This window comes from Pieris rapae, chromosome 8 (genome assembly GCF_905147795.1).
Source record: "Pieris rapae chromosome 8, ilPieRapa1.1, whole genome shotgun sequence".
In the NCBI taxonomy this organism is placed as follows: Eukaryota; Metazoa; Arthropoda; class Insecta; order Lepidoptera; family Pieridae; genus Pieris; species Pieris rapae.
The window spans coordinates 1201429-1228199 of NC_059516.1; the positions used below are offsets into that span (position 1 = coordinate 1201429).

Here is a 26771-nt window from a genome sequence, read left to right on the forward strand (position 1 = left end):
GACCGATTGAGAGAGAGTGAGAAAGGGAGATCGAGTAAAAATACACGCAATTGGTATTCGTTTAGTCGTTATATATTAGAGCTTTAGATGGCAATTCATTAGTGCAGTAAACGCTGTTTTATTTATATTATCATTAGCACGTATAGTTTGTAAACCTCCTGCCCGTTTGCCCCCTGTTCTATATAAAAAAAACGTGTGAATATAGATATACAAATACGTACAAATCATATACTGGTTCATGATCATCTATTGGGGCTATTACCTTAGTAATAAATTTACAAAGAAGGTCACTTCTCACATGTGTACGCACGCACTTTTTTAATACAAAAATAACAACTTATTGAATTGGATATACATACTGCTTCAGGTAAAATTGTAGTAATCTTAAAATATACAGTGATTCATTGATTGGCTTACATTTCTGAATCTAGGACAATCATTCCAAGTACAATTATATATTCTGTACACCTGTTATTTCCTATGGGAAATAGTACAAAAACAGTGATATCTTTTAAAATTAACCCTAACTTAATATGATAAGGCTTAAATTTGCTTGCTCATTGGTATTAGAACAAAGATTTTCTTTCAGTATTCAATATGGTCGGAAAGAAAGCGGTCGTAAAAATGAAAAAAATTAAGGCTTTCGGCGTTATGTGCGCTAAAGGAGTATTAATAATTATAAACGTGTGCTACATTGTAAGTTACATAGATTATCAAACGATTATAAAATAGCGTATCTGTAACCTGCAAGCTATATTAATCTTTTAACGTTATTTTAAATCTAGTATTAAAACCTCTTTGGATCATTCTTTTCTTTATGGATCAGTAGGGAAAGGTTTGCACATTATGCACATCTAAATGACTCCATCTAACTTATTTGCCAAAGAATATTCAACCTAATTCTAATAATCTAATTTTAAAGAATAAGAGTTAAACATTATTTTACCTACTGTTCGATTATCTATTACTTTAATGGTCCAGTGTACAATTGAATTATTAACATGAGTAAAAATATCGATATATTTTAGTATCTTATTTTAATTTTGTCTCGCTTTTAACGAGGTTTAAGTTTCTATTTAGTCTTAGGTTTTTACTTGCTTTTGTTTTTTGAATTTATATCTACTGCTTTTGGCGCATTGTGGAGAAATGATAAGAGTATATTCTTACGATGCGCGCGCACACCGTCACTTAAGCCCGACGCGACGCCCTGAAGTTAGCTTTAGTGAACATTTTAGTTTTTTCAATTGTTAGTGTCGCTTTCTCTACAAATGTAGGATAAGGCGAAAGATAATTTTTTTTATTTTTTTTTACATTGTCACGTCAATGACGTGTAACTTCTAACGCGTGTACATAAGTACACACACGATTTATTTCTTTGATATTAAAAATATCTTATAAGCTAGATACTGACTCTTTCCTCACGATCTTTACTTTCACCGTTTTACCAATCGATTTACAAACAGATTTTTAATACACGACCGTGGATACAACCACCTGGATAGCAGTTACACGTAATTTTCCTTTAAGAGAATTGTAACAATTACTTTCAAAAATAAAGAAGACACTGTAAAATTAATATTAAAAAATACTCTAAAGGTAAAGAAGATTTTTACACTTTGATTCTTGAACGCGATTTCGAGACCTTCAAGAAAAGAGCGCACAAATTCTTAAAAGGCCGGCAACGCACTCGCGAGCCCTCTAGCATCGTGAGTGTCCATGGGCATCAGGTGAGCCTCCTGCCCGTTTGCCCCTGTTCTATAAAAAAAAAAATCAATTTTAAGCATGACATAATTAAATGTTCTCCAGCTCATAGCCCTATGTACATTCGTTTTCGCGGTGGCTGACACCCGAGTGCTGAACGAGAATGGTGAGGAATATGCAGCTGGTACCTATATAGGAGACATCGTTGTGATTTTCATCTGCTGGCTTGTTCTGTCAGTTGCCACCTTTGGCCTTGTTGGGACGACAAGAAATAACGTGAAGATACTATACTTGGTATGATTTTATGATTGAATTTTTGTTTAGGTTTTGAAATAATCTTCTTGGAACCTGTAAGATACATTTGTACTGATTTATAAAGTAACTTTGGTAACGCCTGGTAGATTCGTTGAGAGAGTTTTGTAGCCTTGTAGTACAACAAAAACAGTATAACAATTAAGATAAGATAAGCTGTCATGGCGCAGTTGGCTTGGATAATATTTTTGTTAATTATATATAGTGAATTTGTAATGTATGTAGTAACATGTTTACTATACAAAACTTTAAAACATACATACATATATATAGTTTTGCAGTCTTTTCTGAGTCAGCGTTCTTTTCTTTATTTTTCTTTATAATAACTATATTCACATGGGTAACTACGTTCAACAGAAAAAGATGTCAAATTGATTCTAAATTTAAGTTTACTACCTGTTCGAAAGTCAAGGGCGTAGAGCGGGCAAGAAGAACTGGCAGGAATCAATTTGTATGACACAAGTCATAAATATTTGAACTGAAGCAAAACAATCCCAAGGATTAGTATCATTAAAATAATTGTCAAATTTATAAAAGGCTTTATTGATTAATTTACGTGTAAGTGAAAAGCAAACAATAACTACAAAAATTAAAACAAAACATTTAAATACTTATTAAAAACTAAATAAGTCAAATTTCTTTAACTCTCTTTCGTCTTCTTCTGTCAAACTGTGGTTACGATGTTATGAAAAGAGACAGAAGAATGCTACAGCTAAACCGTTGGATTTAGATTTAGTTATTTAGTTTTTGAATAAAAGTTAACATTGTTTTCAGTATATCGGATTCCTAATGATAACGATGGTTTTGGAGCTTCTTGTTGTGATCTTCGTGGGTGTTCAACGATACAGTCTTGAGTTTAGGGTCTTAGAGTGGCTTCAAGAGGATTTCTTCAAGAATATTACTGATAAAACGCACAGGAAACTATGGGACCAGTTGCAAATTGCTGTAAGTAGTGTATTAAAAATTTTAATATTTTATAAATTATAGCAGTGTTGGCCTAGTGGCTTCAGCGTGCGACTCTCATACCAGAGGTCGTAGGTTCGATCCCCGGCTGTACACCAATGGACTTTCTTTCTATATGCGCATTTGACATTTGCTAGAACGGTGACAGAAACCATCGTGCGGAAACCGACATGTCTTAGACAGAAAAACTCGACGATGTGTATCAGGCACTGGAGGCTGATCACCTACTTGCCTGTTAGATTTAAAAATGATCATGAAACAGATTCAGAAATCTGAGGCCAAGAGAGTTTCTAGCGTCACTGATTTTTTTTTATATTTTATAAAATTACAATAAAAGAAACAGTTCGCTTTGCTGAAATCGCCAGTCTTTATCGGATTTTATTCGGTGCGTGATACATCTGGTGCCTTGCATCGGTATCTCAATAACATTAATATAGAAAATAATAATATGTATTTCAAAAATTGATGTTTTTAGTACAAATGTTGCGGCTTAAATGGACCAGAGGATTATCATGCTATGGGCCAACATGTGGCCATCTCCTGTTGCCCAAGTGCGTATAAAACTAAAACGGAGTACACTCAGATGATGCTGTACAATGCTTGCTTAGAGTAAGTATAAAACCATTTGACAAACTTTGGATGCAAAGCAATGGATGAGAGAAGTAGGAGAAGAAAACGTGTCCAATCTAGATAGGACAGTATAAGAAGTATCATAACTAAATGTTACAATTCATTTATTATATTTTAGGATGAAATTGAGACTCGATTTTTTTTAAATTTCAAATGAGAAAATGTGAATTAGATTCTATTTGTTGTATATATGTTGCAGCCAACTAGCTTAATTAGCCGTTTAATTAACAGCCTAGCCTTTTAACTAAACGGCGCCGTTTAGTAACGGCCTAAACGATATTCAGCCAGTTGATCAAACGGCTAGGCAGATGACATGAATCAATGATGAATTATTTGCCTATCCTGTTAACAGCCATATCATAAAAGCCATCAGCAGTTATCAGGTACCAACTACTAAACTATTAAAGTCATCCAGTTAAGGCGCAAGCCTGCCTGACTTTATAAGCTCATCTTAATATCATTATCGTATTTTGCACCCTGGATTCGTAACATAGACTAAACGACAAATAAATCAGAGAAAGGCCAACATTTTCTAGCTGAGAAGATTAACAATGGAGTGTCTTGTTAGCTTTTATCTTTTAAAGGACTAAAATTACAATTTTTGAAAAACGAAGATCGAAGTTAGCATTATCGCGGACAGTCTCGCTAGCCCATGCCTCAATCGCTGTTCCGCCATTTCATGCGGAATGATTTGGCTATGAACAATTGAAGCGGTATAAATGTTTTTTATTTTTAATAGAACCGGGGGGCAAACGGGCAGGAGGCTCACCTGATGTTAAGTGATACCGCCGCCCATGGACACTCTCAATGCCAGAGGGCTCGCGAGTGCGTTGCCGGCCTTTTAAGAATTGGTACGCTCTTTTCTTGAAGGACCCTAAGTCGAATTGGTTCGGAAATACTTCATTTCCCCAATTCATATGTTTTTGTTTGTTTTAATATGTAACCCTACTAATCCTTAGATTTAGTTATTAAGTTGTTATTGCTAACAAAGTTATGGAACCTATTTTCCGAAATAAACAACTTTTTAAATTATAGACTTGATATATTTAGATCTATTTTGTACGTTTTACATTTACTGCTGGAATGATTTTTATAAATTTTTGTGGTTAGACCCACTAAGAGTCTTTGAAAAATAAGAGGTAACATATTCTTTCAGATCTTCTAGCTATTTTCCTGATGGATGTGAAGCCGAGATTCTTGCTGTACTTCGTTCTGACGCTGAACGGCTTCAGGATGTTGCTATGACTAGCTTCTGGTTTGAGGTTCTTTATAACTTTTATATTTTAAATAATAAAGTTTTTTACAACGCTAAACTGCTAATTTATGTCGTATAACAGGATATGCTTAACAAGATATGTTATAAACAAGAATTGCTTTTAAAATATGTCATGCGCGAAGTTTTGTGTTAGATGTTGACTTTTTTGTATCCATGTTTAATGGTGAAACGGTGGAAAAAACTGTCACTCCCTACGAATACACGCCCCTCAACTGTTATAATAGAACTATTAACGAAGTTTTTAAACATTTCTTACAAAGACAGAAAGTATTGGGAGTTCTCTAATAACTTTTACATACATTTTTTTTGTTATAGATGTGTTTGATGTACTTAATACGACTTAAAAAATATTTTTCTTATACAAACATTATTTTCAGGCAATCGGGATGCTGTTAGCGATGTGGGTGGCAAATAATGTAAAAAATAAAGTACACGTTTATAAACAAACTGTCATGTATTAAACTATTTAATCTCAGGTTTTGTGTTTATTTATTTTGTACAATTTAATACAATACATACTAAAGCTAAGTAATGAAAAAAAATCCTGATTGGACTTTGATTTCCTCTAATTCATAGAAACTACAAGAAAGGCTTTATTTCAGTGAAGCCTATTTTTAAGTTTAATCTTAATCTAAGGAACCATAAACAACACCTATCTTCGATTACCTGAAGGATTTGTTTTTTTACTAAAATAATAATAATGAAGTGTTAAATGATACCGCCTATGGAGCTCATATACTCACATTTCCAGAATTCTCGCGAGTGCGTTGCCAGCATTTTAAGAATTGGTACGCTCTTTTCTTGAAGGATCCTAAGTTGGTTCGGAAATACTTCAGTGGGTAGGTTCCACATTCCACATTCCACATGGTGGTGGGCGGGAAGTCTGTCGAGGTGATACGGATGGTATTTCATATTCTGCCTTCACGTCCGATGATAAAACTCAGCTGCAGGCTTTAGTCCGAATGAAAAAATTTAAACAAAAGCCGCAAGACTAAACGTTGCGAAGGTCTGTGATTTATGGTAACGAAAGCAATATTATGACTCATAACTTCGCGTGTCACCGCCTATAATATAATACTCTAGAGATACTTTTGACCAATTTGATTTGACTGGATCGTACATTCGTCTTTCATTTTACATATTGTATTCTATTATATAAATAAAAGACGTCGATAAATGATAAGAAATGCACCTTGATGGCTGAAAATCTTCCAGAGTCCGTTTCACAAGGCATTTTCTTTTGCGAACTAGCGAACTGTGGAATCTACCGGCGGGAGTCTTCCCTGAGGGATACGACTTCCAACAATTCAAAATTCGAGCGTACTCCTCCCTTAAAAGCCGGCAACGCACCCACTAAAAATGGGTGTCTATGATTGCTTTTTTGGGCGTCCCGCAGGATCGTTTGCCTCCCGTTTATATAAAAAAAATGCGATCAGAGTAACTTATATACTCATTATCCCTATTCGACGACCATTACAAATAAAAATAATACGTGATCTTTAAGTCGAGCGATGAAGTAGAACTGACCTCATCATATCAAATATTTGATCATATCACGGTATATGCGGTATTGGTTCAATCTTTAGTGCGTTGAGACGTGCTTGATGCCAGTTTATAAATAATTATACACAAAAAGCTAGTATTATATAATTTGCAAATCACAAGGTAAGTTGTGGGGAAACAACCACCTGTATTCCCATGTCCTCGATAATGAAAGCATTGTGTTGAGCGGAGCGATTAGCGTTTCTTAAGCAAGCATACTATGATACAAAGAAAAATTTCGACCACATACAAGACTTAAGCGCAAAGACAGGATGATACAGGAGGCAGACGGGCAGGATACTCACCTGATGCCAAATGACATCGCCGTCCATGGACACTCGCACTGCCAGGAGGCTCGCATGCACGCTGCCGGCCTTCTTTTGGATTGTTCTTCTACAATCATTGTCTATATAAATGGTCTCGACCACATAACTATCCTTTAAGTTTCGTCTGACAGTCTAATGATTTAAAATTAAATGCAGCTTAAAATTATTTTAATAGTAAAAAGACAAATAAAACCTGGAATTGTGTACCTCTTGACAATGATTCTGTAAGGGTGTCATTTGTCGAAAGGAAGAGCCACAAAAAAGTAAAATAATTCCAACAATCGCTATTCGCGTCGCTCGTCACAGTACGCTAACTGACCAACAATGGTACTCATTGCAATGATCGATACCACCCTCATTTTGTCGAGTCACGCCAGTTAAACTACACATACTTTAAAAATTTTAATCAAACAAAATTTAAAATGAAACCACGTAGCATTCGTTGTATGAAATTCTTTCTGACTCTGTTTAATATCATTTTTATTGTGAGTACCTTTCTATTTATATTTTTAAATATATTTGAAGCGATTAATATATTAATCACTCTCTTATGAGCATAGGTGAAGCAGGAGTTATTTGTATAAAAAAATAGATTATAATTAAAAATAGTATGGAAAAATTGATTATTAAATTTAAATGGTTATAAATATGTGTACCTACGACAAATCATTGGTCCTTTATGGCACGAATTTAATTGCCCGCTGCAAACTAAAACACGTATATAACATACATGTATAGAATTGCTTATTTCAATATTTACTAGTGATTAATTATTATTATAATTGCTTTAAGCAAACCTCAAATTAATTAATTAAGTCTAAAACATCGTATTTTATCTAAAACAGTTCTTTAAGTAACAATAAAAACTTAACAGAATTAAGCACTAGGTACGCGTACTTTATAATAAAGTCTTTATAAAGAGCTGTAATGATATGAAAATGAATATTTAGCATAAGCTGCGATTTCCATTAGATTTCTTGATTATTTTTGGGGTATAGCAAAATCAAGATATGTGACACACGACGGTTAAATACGCGGATTATTGTTCATAGAACAAACATCATGAATAAAAAATTGTCATTCTTTTTTAAATTTTCTTTGATTATTTTTAATTTGTGTGTGTTTTGTTAGTAATAAATGTTACTTATGTCTTTATAAAATTAATATGACATTTGGATGCCTTTTTATATATGGCGGAATGTGCGAATTTTTATAATTAATGTATAAATTGTACCACTATCATAGCTATGTATACTCATAGTTATGTATATGTACCCACGATACCGATACGATTTATATAAGTTTAAATGCAAACGTTGATTTCGCTGTCTTATGTTTGTTTGTGTTAATAAATTGATATTCTGTTCTTAAGTTATTTTATTAATGTGTATGTCAGTCTGACACAGTATTGGCAAATTAGTGTTTTTAGTGAGAGCAACTTTATATAAAATTCATTAATATTTCTTTCGTATTATTATAAATATGAAAAATTGAGGTTTACATAAAATTGGATCTGTTAAAATTCTTATGTGAAACAAAAAGTTTTCATCTTATTTAGGTATGTGTCTAAAGAGGCACTTGATTGCCGACTTATCTTTTGTTTTCTATTACTTTTGTTTTGTTACATGATTGTATTAATTCTGTGGTCGTTTCTTTAGTTTTTTCCTTTGATATATTGCTAAAGTTCTAATTTAATTGATGTGTATGTGTGTTAAATTTGTGATGTCATATTTTCTTGTATTGTTTAGGCATACACATTGTTTTAGAATGTATATATATGTATAAATAAATAGATACTATAAACATATAGACATATCAAGAAACTACTTCGTACAGTGATACGGCTGCTTGAATTAATAATGGCGTATATCGATTGCAATCAATTATTTATTGTTCCGCGCTCCGAGGCTTTGTTCATTACTAAGTGTTTTATAATTCCAGTCTAGTTAACAATTGTTTTATAAAAAAGACAAATGACAATCAAATTGCCCCCCTGTGGTATGTGGGGGCCACGCCCCACATTGGGTAAGATTGGTGTATATATCTTCAATTATAGTAATAAAATCAGAGAGTTCATTGAATCTCCAGACACTTAATTAAAGATCAGTATTAAATCAAGTCACTAGTATTTTGATTTAAACAAAGCAGCCTTGAAACTATTACGTTTAAATATCTTTCTGACCGATTTTTTTTCCTTTTCTAAAACCGATTTTGCTTCAGCCTACTCAGCCTGCTGGTAAATCCGCCACTGCTTGTAGGTATGGTCAAACACACGACGATTTTTGAGCCTTGTCGGCTTTTAGATGAAAAGAAAATCAACTTGTGCATTGTGATGTATATTCTAGAATAACACTATTTTTATGTTTCTAGTTCTTCGGTCTTGTGCTGATGGCGATATGCGTCATCAACATGCGAGAGAAGAAGTCTCGTCAAGAGAATCAGTCGGCTCTGTCTCGTGCCGTTTTGTCCTTCCTTCTCACTTTGGGTCTCGGTCTACTGGTCACAGCTATTCTTGGATGTATTGGTGCTTTGAGGGAGAACATCAAGATTCTTTATGTGGTATTTGACATTATAGTTCATTTAAACTTTAATTTCCACAATATTAAGAGCCTGTTTCACAATGTCCGGATAAGTTCCAAATAAGCTATTTGTTACTTATTGGTAGGATAAATAGTCTTTTTGCGTTTCACGACTGTCAGATAGCGCTATACGTCATGAAATGTGAAGCATCTTATTTGGAACTTTTATCTTTCGAATAATTTATGTGTTGCATAGCTATTTGACACTTTATCCATACATTGTGAAACAGGCCCTTAAACTTTATTTTCCACAATATCTAAAGTAGTAGAATTGTTTTATTTATAAATAGCGCCTCTGGTGGCATTGAGCTGAACTAAAATATAGAAAGAGAATACATACACTTACTTGATCTTTACAGTGTACTTTAAATATAGATAATTCAATATTTTTGTCATACCATTTCAGCACGCCTGTTTCTTGATATTCCTCTTATCTGTGGAAGTATTGGTGGGTGTCGGAGGCGCCGTCTTGAGCGCCTGGATGGGAGGTGGAAACGAGTTAAGGGTTCAGTTCTATAGGAACTCTACTGCTGATGATCAGGGTGGTGATCAGCAAGCTCTTTGGGATCATTTACAGTCTGAGGTAGGTACTTAAATATTTTTTTCAGTAGACGCCAGTGAAGTTCGGTGCCTGTTCATGATGATTGTTTTTGATATGTTGAAATATATGTTAAATGTACCAATTTCTTTCAAGCTGGGTGAACACTTTTTTATTGTTTAAATGATATTATAACAATAAATATAAAATTAGGGTTGCGACGTCAACAAAAAAATAACTTTGCTCATGTAACGGTTCTTAAATGATGTGCGATAAAATATATATTTATATATGTATTGTTAGGTTACATAACTTAAATCAAATCAAAATCAAAAATCATTTATTTACATAGATAACATAATGTACACTTATGAACGTCAATAAATATATATTAAATGATTATAATTTAACATTTACTGCCAGTCCTCAAATCAAGGACGTAGAACGGATGAAAGAACTGGCAATAAACTCACGCCACTCTTTTTAATCGCGAAGTTTTTTTTACACAATGTTTGTAAGGATTATAATTTGTGAACAACGAGTAAAAGTAATGACGATTATTATTATTACTACTGTTGTACACGAAGTATTATGTTTTAGGCCCTATTAGTTACTCAGCTGAAATGAACGAACAACTCATCTGAACACTATCCATAGTAAATGCGGTAAAAGATGCAGAGTTACCTCACATCTCTACGGAACACCAACTGTTCAAGTTCTCTCTCTCTTTAAGAGCTTAACATTTTTTTTTTCAGAACCAATGCTGTGGCGTCGATGGGCCCCAAGACTATGCTATTATACATCTTGAAATACCAGATTCTTGCTGCTCCCGAGCGCATCCACTAAGACAGGGTGGAGCAAGACGCCAACTGCATTCCACTTGCCTTGCTGAGAGGTCCTATTACAAGACGGGGTGTGAGGAAGCGTTGAGGGAAAAGAAGGCTCTTAAAGGGAATATTTTTATAAGCACTGGTATAATATTCACCTTGTTTGAGGTTTGTATATTTTAATGTAATATATAACTAACGAATAATATTAATGGAGGGAACAACACAAAAAATCAATAAAACTAAAATATATTATTAAAAGAAGTCCCTTTAGACAAGGTTCAAAAATACTGGCAGCGTTCCCCCTTTGAATAGCTAGACTAACTCTTTGTCCAAGGTAGCTGCCAACTAAGTTATATATTTTTTATGTAATTTCATAACAACATTTCTGTTATTAAAATGTTCGGTTTACGTTACTGATTTCTTTATTTTCTGTTATCAAACTTATTGTATTTATTACATACATTTACTAAGGTTCATGAAAGTTACCAACTTAAATGTCCTAGCATTTAATGAACGATTTAAAAACGATTTTAAACTCTCTAAAATTACTGCTAGTGTCTCTGAGTTGACTGCGGTGCGCAGTGAAGAGCTGAGGCCCACGGCCCGTAATAGGATTTATGTAACATATTAAATTTGATTTACATTAGTTTGGTTTGCGATAAAATATATCGTGTAAATTTCAAAATCATGTTCTATATAAATTTTTGTCATAAAATCAATTCCATGTTTCAAAAATTTGCTATGTTTGGAATTTTTTCTATCGAGCGAAGTTATTTAAATCATGTATCGATCTTTCCAAATGGATATAACTACTCGACTCCACCATATATTTCCATAAGAAACGTTAACAAAAATGGAAAGAAATAGGATAGTGGTAGGGTTATGATCGCTTTCACATATCTTAATGATAATAATCTGTATAAGTTTTTATTGATTTCAGGTCGTCTGTATAATACTGGCAATTTTCACGGCAAGAGGTGTAGCGACCGAGCGTCGGAAGCTTCAACAAACACTGCAGGCCCATTTCGAAAATTAATTTTGACCCTCACATAATCGAACTAAATCATTTTAATTCATCACCTACACACTTAGTTCACATGTTTCCGATTTAAGTCTATACTTTACATATTAAGAACACAAATATAATGATAAAATGAGAACTAGCTGTATTCTGTGATAAACAAGTAGAGGATTTATTTAATTAGTAAGTCTTTATTGTATGCCTTCATAATTGTTTTCACCAAAAACATATAGGTTTTAGTTCTCGAATGTTCGAGAAAACTGGTGTATTTATGTAGAGAATAGTACAAACATGCCTACGGGACGCCCAATAAGAAATCACAGCCTAAATCATTTTAGTGGCCGCGTTGCGGACATCTGCTATGTGACGGCGATCAATATATCTTCTTCTAAATATATATAAATTACGTGTCAAGTTGTATGTCCACTGTGGACTCCTTAACTACGAACCAATATCAATCAAACTTGCACACCGTGTGCAGTTTGGTCTAAAAAGATAGGATAGCTAACATCTTAATTTATTCCCCGCAATATTATTTTATTGCAAATATTTGATAAAATTCTAACAGATGGCGCTGTGTTAAAAGTAACAACGTTTCACATAAGCTATCTACCCTTCACATAAGTTCTCCTACCGTTTCCCTTGAATGGTTTACTACTATGTAATATAACAATAACTTTAGCCTCAGTAACGCTTGGCCGAGTCTGCTAGTAAAAATATAAAATATAATATCGTAAATTTTGTCTTGTTAATTAGTTTAAATTTTGTAGTTTTTGTGTAGTTATAAAAGTTCGGAAAGCTGCAAGGGACCAATATCTGTAAGTATTTTTTGCCAGCCAATTTTCTCCTATATAATGTTTCTAATTTAAGATTTATTTGTAATTTGTATCGTTTGCACGCTTCTATGCTATATTAGTGATAGAAGATTAGTGTAATAGAAAATCTAAACTTTCTCTCGAAACACCTCTTGTGTAGAAACTTGAATTTTGCACTAAAAATCTTATTTTATACCATGTGTTGGATTTAAGTCTAAAACATAAAATAATATAAACTATATAATATGTTGTTAGGGTAGATAATTAATTAATAACTTTAGACAAAAGTCAGTTACTTTATTCAGTCCTAATCTCTTAGGACTAATAAATAAATTAACCGACATTGTGTTGTGTTGTTGTTTACAATGTTTTTCATGGTATTATTTGAAACTATAGCCCGAATTCTATAAACAGTAAGTCTACATATATGTGTATATGTGAGGAAGTTTACTTTGCTCAATATGTATGTTTTGAGTCAGACCTGGGCCTATGTAAGAAATGTTGTCTATGTCAGACCTGGGCTTTGTAACTTTCAATAGATAATAACACCAATGTCGATTTCAATAATTAATTAGACGGTAGCAAATTATATAATCACGTTAATATTTAAAAATGTAAGGTAAATGTGTTCAATAAATATTCACAAAATCACAATAAAACACGTTGTTAATCAAAACACTGATAGTTTATTTATTAAACTCTATGTAACATCCATTTAACACTAATAAAACTTTATGCTTTAATTATTTTAAATATTACAAATCGCAAATACAGGAACTAGAGCGGACATACAAAACCGAAATTAAATCTAGAAGTAAAGAAAGAAAATACTTATAAAAAAGAGATTAACACTCCCACAGGATTCTCTGTCATGGGCAGCTAGTCTCTTCTATTTGCCGTCTTTACAGTACTAGACGTATTAATAAAGTGGAAAAAAGAAGGTAATAAAATTGTGGTTTCATAACCGACATCCCAACCAAAGATTGGGAAAACGATTGATGTGACTACTTCACATGCCTGATATGAAAAAAAAAAAATTTGGTATTTCGTTCATATAACTTAATCATGTCTTATAATAAATAAACAAATTGTGAAATTCATAAAAATCTATACAGAAAGTGGGTGATTTTTTTATGGGAAGACGTTTATAGAATCAATGTCCATTTCTTGCGAAAGACAAACTAGCAACCGACGCCTGCAGGTTTACGGATGTGTTGTCGGCTTTTGAGAGGTAGACTCTGGAAGGCCCCTGAGTCGTAAAGGTTGTGGTTGACTACACGTGGTGCGCGGCAGAAAGTGCTATACGACACATTTCTCAATCACTATTTGCAGCTTGTGTGCGTGTGATACTTAGATATCTATTATTTTAAGAAACAATCTAATTTAACATTTACAGTTTGACTAGGCAGCTCCTATGTGCACAAAACCTATATTTTTTCAGCAATTTTTTTTAAATTACGACAAAAAACACACGTTGTGTGGTTTAAGAAAAATTTTAAGTACCGAAAAAGTTTTGAAAAGTTTAAAATGCACTTTATTTCTTTCATATAAAATAATTAATTACCGATTATATAAGCTCTGCTCCCACATTTTCTAAATTTTAATTAAATAAATACTTACGCTAGTTCTTAAATCTAAAAGGTGGTTACAGTATTTTAATATAAAAATATAAATAACACTAGAGAGCGTCTCGTAAAGCTGAAAATACTACGATTTCGCGAGTTAAAAGACGGAAAACATTAATATAACGAAATTACTCATCTGCCTCTTTTCATCGTAGGGGAAACACAATTTGTCAGAAAGAGACAAAAGAGTAATGATTTTTTTAATTAAAAAAATTCAACTAATTGATTTATTTCAGCCTCAGTACTCCAATAGAGATAGTTATCATTGTTGATGTTTCTAGATTACATTGCTACATTCTTGGCCGGCCGCGGCGGTTGAAATTGGTACAATCGTCGCCATTTTGAAATGTAAGTTTGACATTGTCAGTCTGACAAATACAACTCTAATTTTACTATCTACCAACATCTAAAAAAATACAACTCAAATGTATTTATTTTATTCCTTGCATTAATTACAACAGTTCTGTTTGCTATTTTAAAATATATTATATAAGTAGTACAGGTAACAATCCTATCATATGAGTTGTTCCTTTTGTGTCATATTTATTTAAGCCTAGAACTGTATTTTCTAGATACATGATTTCTAATTTTCCCCCTTATAATGGGTAATTTTTATTTACTGGCAATACTAAATATCTATGACATCGACGCTCTAACCGGCCAAGAAAAGTATGTACAAGTATTTCTATACCCGTAGCGCAGATTTTAACCTTGAGATTGTCCTGTATAAAAATTTAATATGGAATTTTTATTGGAAAAGAGAAATTATGACACGCTTCTTGTAGGATTCAGTATTTTTGACGAAAATTTTGTACCAAATTATATGTTAATTAAACATTTTTTGATAAAGCGAATAAATTGGAAATAAGTTCTTTATCGCGCGACAATTTCAAACGTCCCGTATTGCAAAACGCTTATCAAGACGTTATGAAAAGGCCGGATCAACAATTTTGAGGCCATTTTCCCTTTACAATACGATATAATTAATATATAGTGCAATAAAAAGCTGTCTTGTTTAGTGATTAAGCCGTTTCCTGACTTTTTCCGTCATTCTTGATCGAGTGTGCGAGCCATAATGCCAACACTATGCCAACCATCTGAAAATATTAAATATATTAAAATTGGGAATTATTAGATTTTCTGCAATGAAATCAAAACAAATGTCCTATAGTGGCCTGCACCGTGGAAACTCAGATCACCTAGGTAATGGGCTATTAGATTAACAAATTATCACCTATAAGTCTTTTATTAAAGTATCAAATTAGTGTTTTCTCTAAATTATTACCTAAACAAAGCTGTATCACCATTGATTTTTTATTTCTATAATTATTTATTTTATTATTTATTAACACTTCGTTGCATTACATAAAAGGTAAAAAAAATAAAAATATATAATTAAGAGAAATAGATAATCTAATTCAAGATCGGTCTCACGTCAATTAGTAGTTAGTGATATAACGTGGAATAAAAAAAATAATTACTTGCTTAATAGTGCAGATATTAATTTAAAAATAATATTGTTCAGCTGATTATTATATCTCCCTTACCTCCAAGAAACAAAACAGTATCCCACAGACAATGACGGATAATCCCGCGCTATGCACAGTGCTCAGTACTTTATCCTCACACCCCTCTTGATAATATTTAGAGAGTGAGATGCAGTCGGATCGCTTGATCTCAACAGCTCGGTCGGAGTCATCGGTAGGGCAACAGCTGTAAGAGGGGTTCAGCCGAGGTTCGGAGGCTACATAGTTATCGGGCCCAGTCACACCACAGCATTCCAGCTGTCAGAGTAATAGAGTGAAATTGAACACCTGCTATTTTGGAATTGATTATTACTAAAGTATTTGAAATGAAAAGTATATAGCGAGTTATGTGCCTTAGATGAATTATATTTTAGTTGTGAACAAAATAATGAAAAAACTATTTTTAAAAAGTATGTTTTTTTTTTCATTTGTAATTTTAGCTTTCAAAAGGCATACTTGAAAATCAGAGATTCTTGATATGTAAAATTTGGCAACATACTTATAGATCTAAGGTATTAGCTTTTGTTAGTTTTATGTTCGTTAAACTCTTAAACTATTAAAGTGCTTAATTTATTTTACCCTAGGGTCAATAATTATAATAAATTAAACCAAAAAATGATCCAAGAGTATTCTATCTCGACGGTAAAGAATTTAAAATATTTCTTCTCTTATTGGTTCTCCTCTAACTTCTTCTTTTCTAAGTTCTATCAGACAACGTATATGAATGCTATTTTAAAAGTAATATCAAGTGGAAATATTTATAATTACATTGTTCTGAATTTTGTCCCAAAATTCCCTGTAAACAGAGTCTTCCTCTCGCGTGGACTTGTTTTTGATGAACGAGGCTCGCAGTTGCGTCTTCATGGTACCTTCGATTTGTGGTCGTAATGCCGCCGCTGCTATACCCACAGACAGTTCCAGTAGGATGATCAGTATTAAAAAGCCCACGAACTGAAAGATAATTGTATACATTTAATATTGATGGAGTAGTTATAGAATCTTTACTAATTTATTATGTAACTAGTATATGACATTTATATATTAAAGTTTACCAGATCACACAGAACTAAATCTACGGCATATTTTTTAAATCTTCATCATTTCATGTATGACAATAAATGGTCTGTATAATAAAATCCTCTAGAAGAAAAATACCTATTTCGGACAGAACATATATATAACAAATATATAGGTACCACCATTATGTGGAACCAGCTGTACCAGTATTTCCGAAATAAAGGGTACATCATGAAAGAAGCGTACTAATTCTAAAAACGTCAAGTGCGATGCCGGCCTGCAACCATAGACAATCTGTCAGCCCTCTCGCAATTTGTCTTTGGTCGGCGATTTCACTTAACATCAGATAAGCCTTTACCAACAATTATATTTAAAAAAACAATAGGTATGTGGTTAGTGTTTATAATACATTACCTCTAAATGTGCTATTTAACTTTGATGATCAGACTTTAGGAGCCTAAGTTAACTTGATTTGTGTGGTAAATGATATTAGGCAAACAATTCCAGATGTTTTTCAGGTATTTTATTATTGTTTCTTTTACAATACGATTTAATTAAACGATTCTAAAATCGTTTTAAAATTTAGGGTGCCCAATCAGGGAAGGAGTGTTTTCATAAAATAAATAAAATTGACTCGATAGTTCTTATCAGCTTTCAAGAATGATTAACATATTTTTATTTTTCACTATATACATTTCATTATGAAATAACTTTATACACTTGAGATTCCTAAAAACGCCTACTTTTATTTATGGATCTGCAACACGTTGACCAGGTCATTGTAACAAAATTACACCCATATATATCTAGGTCATGGGATTTATAGAGCAATGACACGGCATTGTGGGCGAGTCCTACAACATGAAGAATATATCATTTTTATTTACGATATCAGCCGTAAATTATATAAGATAGCATGGTTTAAGCTTCATTGTAAACAAATCGGCATGGATCACTGGGAATTGAAATTTAACGTAAGCTATTCCAAAAAAGTTTGAAAATTAACGGCTCCAAATGCTTTGTTAAGGGGCCGTTCAAGTATTTCGGAAGCAGATTTAGTGCCCCCCTTTCTTCCTCATGTCAGCAAAAGTAAGCAAAGTCATCGACGTAATCACCAAACAAGAAAATCAAATGTCCCCCTAGCCCCTATAGTGTTTACGCAATACTTGAACGGCTCCTAATAACGAAATAACACAACATATTTGTCAATATAGATAATATATAATAGACAATATAGATTAGACAAGATTTCTTCTTTCGTTCTTCCCTTTTCGTAAAGAAGTATATGATATGTTTAAAGAACTTTATTTCTCATTACAAAAAAAATATTCTTATGAGAAACTTAATATACGAGCGAGATACACGTCGCCAAAAGTCGTCTTAATTTTAATCAACTGTGTTCATTATAACATGCATCTTTACTGCCTTTTTGAATTTGTCAAACACTCCAATAATATTTGAGATGGTAATTGATTAAATATTTGACCACCCTCATACCTAATAGATTTCTTTAAATAATTTGTACGCGGCTTCGGCAAGATAAGCAAACTGGTTAAAATAATTTAAATGAATAAGATTTAAAACATAGACTGCGACAGGATTAGCGAAATGTGGTATCGGCTCCTGGTGGAGAAATACGACCAACAATTATCTTATATAAATAGTTATAAGAACCACACGGAAACCTTAAAATAAATACTTACAATGTATAGCAATTTCGGGCTCTCCTTCCATGCACCGAAGCAGCCAAAAGCGGCAACGATAATGATGAGAACCCCTACAGCAATGAGAACAGCATCAGTCTCGTGGCCCGTTGTCTCCATGCCAGCAAACCCCTTCAGCATTCCCATGTCCACACATGCTACCGCTATTATGATGACACCAAGTATCTGGAACAGAGATTGGCAGGATTTTATTGACAAAAAAAAACTATGAATGACATCATGTATATAAAATAATATATAAATATAATATAATATTTATACCCTGCAATTTTAACAGGATCCAGGGAATCAATCAAATCAGTCTCGATGTGTGACAAAAATTCAAATTTAAATAGCTAATTTAGGAGATATTTCTTTTTCGAAAAAGGCAGGAGGCTCATCTGATGTCGCGAGTGCGTTTCCGACCTTTTAAGAATTGGTACGAACTTTCTTGAAGGACTCTAAGTCTAAGGCCTAAGTTTGAGGTGAGTTTTCTCCCCATTTGCATCCTGTTATATAAACAGAATACCTTTTAAAAACACTTCTCTACTTTCCACAAATACAATTGTTGTTTCAGAAATCAAACCCTCTTACATGATACTAAAGTACACAGTATTAAAGATATTCGATTTACGACGAGGTTTTGATTTAGAACTGGGTTTAAAGAAACCAAAAATCAATAACCCGCACCGGTTATATGTCAACAGAACAATAGATATATAAACAAACACCACACGTCGTTGTGATAGACAGTCATTATTATGGCACCATCATCAAAATATTTGTATGAATAACAAACGGGGGGTGAGAATGTAAAACGAATTAAATGATGGTGCATTTCGTTAGTCGTTAATAATATATTCTGTCCAATCATAAATATACAACCTTTATGATCTGATACATTATGTTTTGTTTCAATAGCTACTGATACCTAAAACGACGCAGATAGAGATTTTTGCAGGTATCTAGATGCTTGTAATAATCATATGTATTTGTGATCTGTGCGATGCGGCTTTTGCGTCCGTCTCTTCACGCCCATTGTTGGTTTGTGAGGATGCTTGACACAGCAAGCATCTTTCACAGACCGGGCCATATGTGTGACTTAACATGAAATAATACAAGCAATATTTTTGAATTAATTCTTCTATTCCTAAAAATACGACTGTTGTTTTGGAAATCAACCCCACAACAGAGCATTGAACTCACAACCACGATATCATAAAATAATTTTTGATATACGACGAACTTTTTTCTTGGATTTCTGATGGATGAACCAAAAATCGCATATAAAGATGTTTTGCTATTTATTTACAGTATTTTTAGCGAGCGTTACATTAGTCAGTGGCGCCACAAACTTATTAGGTCTGGGTCTCAGATTTCTGTATCTGTTTCATGATCATTTGTTAATCTAATAGGCAAGTTGGTGATCAGCCTCATGTGTCTGACACGCCGTCGACGTCGAGCAAATGTTAAATGCGCCCATAGAAACAATGGCCATGCACAGCCGGGGATCAAACCTATAACCTTAGGGAAAAGAGTCACACGCTGCAGCCACCAGGTACATTTTAAGTGTGTTATGTGAGTGTGTGTGCTGAGACAGGGCCAGCTTTATTCTGCCAGAGACCACAACAGTTAGTTTGAGCCTCAGACGCAAAAACGGAAAAATAGTATACTATTTTAATATAATAATAGTAATTATGTTTCCTTTTGACATAGGCATCTATTTTTGTTTATTCACTACGAATTTGGTAATTAAAACTGTGGTTTAAATCAGTTTTATGTTTGACAGATAATTAAAAAAGCATTAGTCCACAGATGTGTGATATAGGCCAGTCCAAACGACGCGCGATGGTGTACAAATTGGGTCATGATGACGCCATTTTGGTCATTTCGTGTTTATGCGTACTGGTTATTTCTACAATTATGTTTGTATATTATTTTACTAGTAAGGCTTGCGTAAGTTGTATTTCTTTGTTTTTCTATTATTAAATAGTTTGGATTGTTTACTGGATAAATATTATTTGGTTTGTGTTAAATATGTGAGACAAGTCTCATCTTCGCTGATAGGTCTTCGGCGAGCGATTCTCATTGAGGTCGTAGGTTCGATTCCGGCACGAATGCACTTTCTTTCTATGTTCGCGAACGGTAAAGGAAAACATCGTGAAGAAATCGGCTTGCCTAAATCCCAGAAAGGCATAGGAGTCTGTTCACCTACCTGCCTATTAGATTGATAAATGATCATTTGAGTCTTTGACCTAAAATATTGAAGTGCCACTCATTCATTCATTTTTTTAATGAAAAATTAAAGCCAAGTTTAGTTAAACGAAACAGTTTTATTTTGTATTCATTTCATTAAGATTGGTGATTCTATAATTTTTATTTTTTATAAGATTTGGTTATAACTACACTTTATCATATTTATTTTTTCGTTTTTTCTGACTAGAGTTGCTTGTTAGCGATGAGGCCGCTCGACGCTTTTGTTATTTGATTTTTATTAATGTAACGAAGTAAATAAATAAAACTAAAAACATTCAAACGTACAAATTCTTAAAAGGCCGGCAACGCACTAACGAGCCCTCTAGCATCGAGAGTGTCCATGGGCGGCAGTATCACTTAACATCAAGTGAGCCTCCTGCCCGTTTGGCCCCTGTTCTATAAAAAAAATCAAATAAGAAAGCTCGAGGTTAAAAGCCTGATGAATATTAAACACTGTCTCTCATTTCCTTTTTAGCACATAGGCGTGTAAATTAAACGCTTTGTCACTTTTGTAAGACTTGTTTTTATTAGCTAATCCACCTACGTTCAGTTTCTTTGTACATTGAATGCCAACGGCCTTATAAACTTGGTTAACTGTTGCCATGGATACCATTAGTTTTATTTAGACACGGTTACCATAGCAACAAATGTATCACTTAAATCCACGTGAAAAAAAGTCATTAGTGTGATAAAGAAATAGGCGTATATATATTATTTCTTTTACAGCTTAAAAATCACACAATTTTCTATACCTATAGTGATAAATAGACACACACACAAATCTATAATTTATTGTAATGTCGCCAAGTGTTTTTGGTTAATATTAAGTTTTATATTGGAAAAGATCGTACTGACCCAAACTCAATTTATTCATATAGGTAACGTAGTACACTTATGAACGTCAATAGGAAAGATGTTAAAGTGTTTCTAAATTTACATTTACTACCAGTTCGCAAGTCAAGGGCGTACAGCGGGCAAGAAACTCTCCGCCACTCTTTTTAATCGCCAAGTTTTGAGTCATAGAAATTGTTTGAACTGAAGCAAATCAATTGCATGGATTAGGATCATTTAAATAATCTGGTTTCAGATTTACAAAAATAAATGAACAATTATTTGTATTAACGCTAGTAGATAATTTTTCATTACCAGCGCCTCAAATAGCCCTAAACTTTAATTCGTTATACATAAATGTCTAGGTAACCTAGGTACAACACGAATAAAGATTGTTATCGCCATTTATGCTAGTCTAGCTCGACCTTGTGAAGGCTTTATTCATCGCTATGAGCAATGCGCTTCCGGTAGGCTATTTCAACTAAGGATATGCTTTTCACACATTATAATACTACTATTATTTAATACCAAACTTCATCTAATAGCTACTTAATTTTATGAATGTAATAGATCCCATGAATACAATACAAAAATTAAGTTCTCTAACACATAATTAAAATACTCAAAGTTAAAAAGTGTTTTTTTTTTACAAGGGGCAAACGGGCAGGAGATGGGCACTCTCAATGAGTGATTTGTATAAATAAGGAGCTTCATATATGACACATATCTCCTACACGCATATTTGACAACTAATATACATACTCTAAATTTTTTATCGCGCAGCCTGGACATACAACGACCACTATTTAAGCCTTGATTTGTTTAGGCTATTGAATATGGTTAAAAAGTGTATTAAGAATATCCATAGCGCAAAATCACCTGCATCATGAGCAAACCCCACATACATACCCTCAATTTTACACCATCACACAACACAGCCAAATTAGGTACGTGGCTTGATTAAATGTATTGAATTTTTTTTTCTGATGTTAAGTGATACTTAATGTTAGTAATGAAAGAAATTTGTGTGGTGGAAACACAAACTGGACACAGTTAACACAGGTTACATAAATACAAACCACAATGAATTATAAATGTAACATACAGTGAATATATTAAGTATATTATTTTGTAAAATAAAGAATAAAAAAAGTAACTATCACGTGAGCTTCAAACCTGTTTGCCTCTTGTTATATTAAAAAAACTCTCTTTGAATTGAGGTACTTACTATAGCTGCAACCAATTGTGGAATTTTTCATTTTTGCATTTATTTTATTGATTCTTCAGTTGGTATCCATTGAGAATCAAACGCACTCTCTTAGAGTTGTGAATCCTAAGTAAAACCACTACTTGAATGTACTTAGACATAAATAAAAATGTCTTTAATATTCATACAAAACTTTGACGTTTATGAATATTACTCTTTAACGAAATTAATATACGATATTAAAGTATTGTTGTTTCTATGATAACGTGAGTTGTATTGAAACTATAAAAAATAAGTATTTCCTTGACAGTGGCCGTGTAGCTACAAATTATCAAGATCAGTATGAAACCAGGGCCTGAGTAAATTGCTTAATTGGCACAATTTGTGCAAAGTGGTGATGACATGTGACATCATCTTTTGCTTGTATTAGTGATTAAGGAATTAGTCGTAAACTTGTTTATAGACGATTTCAATTAACTAACAAACGAACGAAGTTTTAGCCTTTAGAATTGTTTGATTTATAAAAAGAAGTTCTCATTTACGTAAAACGCGAAAGACAAATTTCCCATATATTACTGTAAAAATATATTTTCATACAAATGCCATAAATATGCTCGAATACCGGAAGGCAGTACCATATTTAAATGAAAGTGGCAATCGGGTCATCGATTTTCCATTAACTAATGACCTTTTGAGGAAATAGAAAAACAGAATAGTATTGTATCGACAATCATTTTGACGTTTATAAATTGGAACTTGGATTTCAAGACAAAGGAAGTATACATTTTGATTTTACCCTCATAGGTCGAAAAGCTTTCGGTACATGGACGAAAATAATGTTTGAACAATTGAACAATTGAACCAGTAGTTCTTAAGATTAACGCGCTCAAACTCTTTCGGTAAATAAACAAAAGAGCAGTGTTGGCTTGAGCGTGCGACTCTCATCCTTGTGGTCGTGGGATCGATCCCCGGCTGTGCACAAATAGATTTCTATGAGCGCATTTAACATTCGCTCGATCGGTTAAGAAAAACATCGCGAGTAATACGACTTGCCTTAGTCAAAAAGTCAACGGCGTGTGTCAGGCACAGGAGGCTGATCAACCTGCCTAGATTTAGAAATGATCATGAAACTGATACAGAAATAAAAAGTAGACTGTGGCGCCAATGATTGTTTTAATAATCAAAATGTAAGCGAAACGTTCCTTTTTGTTTGCTTTTAAAATGTTATGACGAAAAAAACATCGTAATAAAATCGTATGACAATAAGTAGGGTTTAATACTCTTTTGTATCCTCTGCACATAATTAATAATTATTCTCATTGATAATGGTATTTTTAATACAATATCCGGATGTTACATAATACCAATAGCATCAAACCTGATACATTATTATTCTAAAAGCATTTCTTAGGCTCGAGGCCCTTAGGGGAACTCAGGCAGTTATAAAAAATATTTAAAAAGAGTTCATGTATGCAGTCAGGCTGTATTTTTTTAATTATTGTAGTATTGTTTGATGATTTGCTTTTTTTTAAGAGTACCGAGAGGTTTTACGCCGTCGTTTTCTCTCGGCCTACACCCTCTGTCTTCATTGCCGATGAGTAGGGATGCCTACAGGTTCGAATTTAATGACGTGGATTTAGTGATACCATGATGATCTTATGTTCTAAAATAAAAGTATTCTATTTTATTTTTATTATATTAATAATAAAAATATATCTGAAATTTCTACCTTAGCTAACTTGATTTTGAGTTAAAAGACAGTTTAGACTGTAAAGTAACATGTGAATTACAGTAGAAGCAAGTCAAGAAGATTTTGCTTTGATATAATACAATATTAAATAGTTTTACACGTATTCGTTTCAGAAAGATTGACTATATTACAGATTTGCAAAACCCATAAAGCAACTTTGTAAACACTTGTGAACATAGCAATGTAATTATTATTATGTCATATCAATGACGTTATTACTAAGAAACCATGATTCATACTGTATTGAGAGTGGTCGACGGGGAATTATTTCTAAATTAAAATCTTAATTTGTTTATGTTAATATAATCAAAGATTTGTAATCACCGAAATTATCAAAAGTATTTTTTTTCACAAATAAACAGAATCAGTTTTAATATATTTTTAGTTTACTCTTTGAATTTGTGTTTGTGTTTGACACAATACGCGATAACGCACTAGGTCAAAAATAAACGCACTACAAATCCAATATACATTTACGAAAATAAACTGCCTGAATCCTCACTCCGATTGTGAGATTTGTCAACGATATTCGACATGTTTTAATAAAAATGAATCAATAGAAGAACGTAAAAAAACTTTTTCAATAAGTTTGACAATAAACTAGAGAGTAAATAATAAAATAGAAAAACTTACCATAAATATTGCGTTGAAAACAACTAATAAATATTTTATACAATTCATCCCGCAGCTCTCCATTTTGATACTTTTTAATGTCACTTAAAAAGCGCGCCAATGTCGGACGCGTTCGTGCGCTCTAGCGTCCACCAAACTTATGGAAGTGGTCTATGGCGGTCTATGGTTTAATTACAATCTGTGGTTGCGTGGTGTTAGGGTGAACACGCAAGTCCCCTTAAACATAACGACCTCTAGATGTTAAATAAAGTCTGATAGAAATCTTACTAATTATTATTACGTTTAGTTAATATTTAAAGATACATATTAACTGTTAGTTTAATTTTAAAAGAAGAAGTTTTATACCGTATTTATGGGGTATAAAAGGTATAACACATGGTTTCATTATGTAAATAATTCCGAGGTGCCCATGAGGTTTTGCTCAGATTTGTTGGTTCTTATTCTTCGTGATCAGCCTTCTGTGTCTGACAAACCCCGTTGTCTTTTGCCTTCACCGAAGGAAGTGAAAATTGATAAAGAATTTTGAAACCTCGGGGAAGAGCCTCATGCTTAAACTAAGCTTTCACTGCTCCTTAGTATGAGCGGAATATAATTTTTCTAGATTCTTCACAAAGGATACGGCGAATCTCTATAGCAACCAGAATCAAACATCCAAACGGAGTCGTTGACTCTGAGGTCAAAAATAAGCAAGAAATAATTTTCTTATCACTCATCTAGGGTCACTGACATTTTAGGGTTCTCCTGATATTTGGCTGATATCCAAAAAGCACTTACGATGTAATTTCAAAATTAAAAAGTCTTATATAATATCCAGATTAAATCCATGTACATTATATTTATATAAATGCTGGAAGAACTTATTTCACCATTGATGATTGATTTGATTTGCAATCAATAAGTGCATTTATAACTGTAGCTTTGGTTGCATTTAAATCATGAATTATTTTATTTAGCTAGTAGACTTTTTTTAACTGTCTCTGCACAAAGACATGTAACATTAACAATCAACGTAGACTAATGAATTAAATATTCAAATATTTTTAATAATTTTACTAAGATAGTTAAACTTATTAATTATAAGTTTTATATGTACTTATTAATTGGTCGGAAATAAATGTTTTTTTTTATTTTATTTATTACGATTTACACTAACTTAAGAGTCGTAAGTAATTTAAAACTAACCACATTTACTTTAAATTGGATTTTTAATACAAGATCTCTATTAAGTGGAAGACACTCTGTCCTTGTTCTCTAGTATAAATAGACTGTAGACTTCAGTCTTTTTTTATTTGTTATCATTTTAACGTTGGCCCTAGGGGAACGCTGTAAAACAGTTTTTTCTTCTCCTCAAATACTATAACGTATATTTGTTAAGTGTCAAAAATAAAAGAGATCATTCATTTATATATTATTTTAGTCTTTTCAATAACACAGACACACACACACACACTAAAGAAATAATAGACAATACTTAAATAAATACTAATACTAATCCCTTTCATATATTTTTTTACATAGTGACAATCCGAAATTTTTTCAGCTAAGGAACCCGATATATGTAATGTCATATTTTCTATAATAAAAAGGAAATTCTTTATTCACCGGGCGGAGTTCAAGTTTAAGACCTAAACCTTAGGTAGCCTTGGTATTAGAAAATACTAATTACAATATTACTTTATAAGACGATTGA

The 26771-nt window shown here is 32.9% G+C and overlaps 3 protein-coding genes across 3 annotated transcripts; 2 read left to right on the forward strand and 1 right to left on the reverse strand.

Annotated features, from left to right (window-relative positions):
• Nucleotides 1-1814: 1814 nt before the first annotated feature.
• LOC110998839 lies at nt 1815-5356 on the forward strand. Its single transcript, XM_045629131.1, has 5 exons — nt 1815-1995; nt 2788-2958; nt 3452-3585; nt 4763-4868; nt 5260-5356. The coding sequence occupies exons 2-5, from the start codon at nt 2803-2805 to the stop codon at nt 5341-5343; spliced, it is 480 nt and encodes a 159-aa protein (XP_045485087.1). The 5' UTR covers nt 1815-1995; nt 2788-2802; the 3' UTR covers nt 5344-5356.
• A 1771-nt stretch (nt 5357-7127) lies between these two features.
• On the forward strand, nt 7128-12202 carry LOC110998837 (23 kDa integral membrane protein). The gene is made up of 5 exons (XM_022267630.2): nt 7128-7235; nt 9121-9309; nt 9736-9912; nt 10623-10862; nt 11638-12202. The coding sequence occupies exons 1-5, from the start codon at nt 7173-7175 to the stop codon at nt 11731-11733; spliced, it is 765 nt and encodes a 254-aa protein (XP_022123322.2). The 5' UTR covers nt 7128-7172; the 3' UTR covers nt 11734-12202.
• Nucleotides 12203-13207: 1005 nt separating this feature from the next.
• Nucleotides 13208-25206, reverse strand: LOC110998838 (23 kDa integral membrane protein). The gene is made up of 5 exons (XM_022267631.2): nt 25082-25206; nt 18405-18590; nt 16453-16635; nt 15706-15942; nt 13208-15255 (listed from the first exon to the last, which is right to left on the reverse strand). Exons 1-5 carry the CDS (start codon nt 25142-25144, stop codon nt 15181-15183), a joined length of 744 nt encoding a protein of 247 aa, XP_022123323.1. The 5' UTR covers nt 25145-25206; the 3' UTR covers nt 13208-15180.
• Between the last annotated feature and the right edge of the window lie 1565 nt (nt 25207-26771).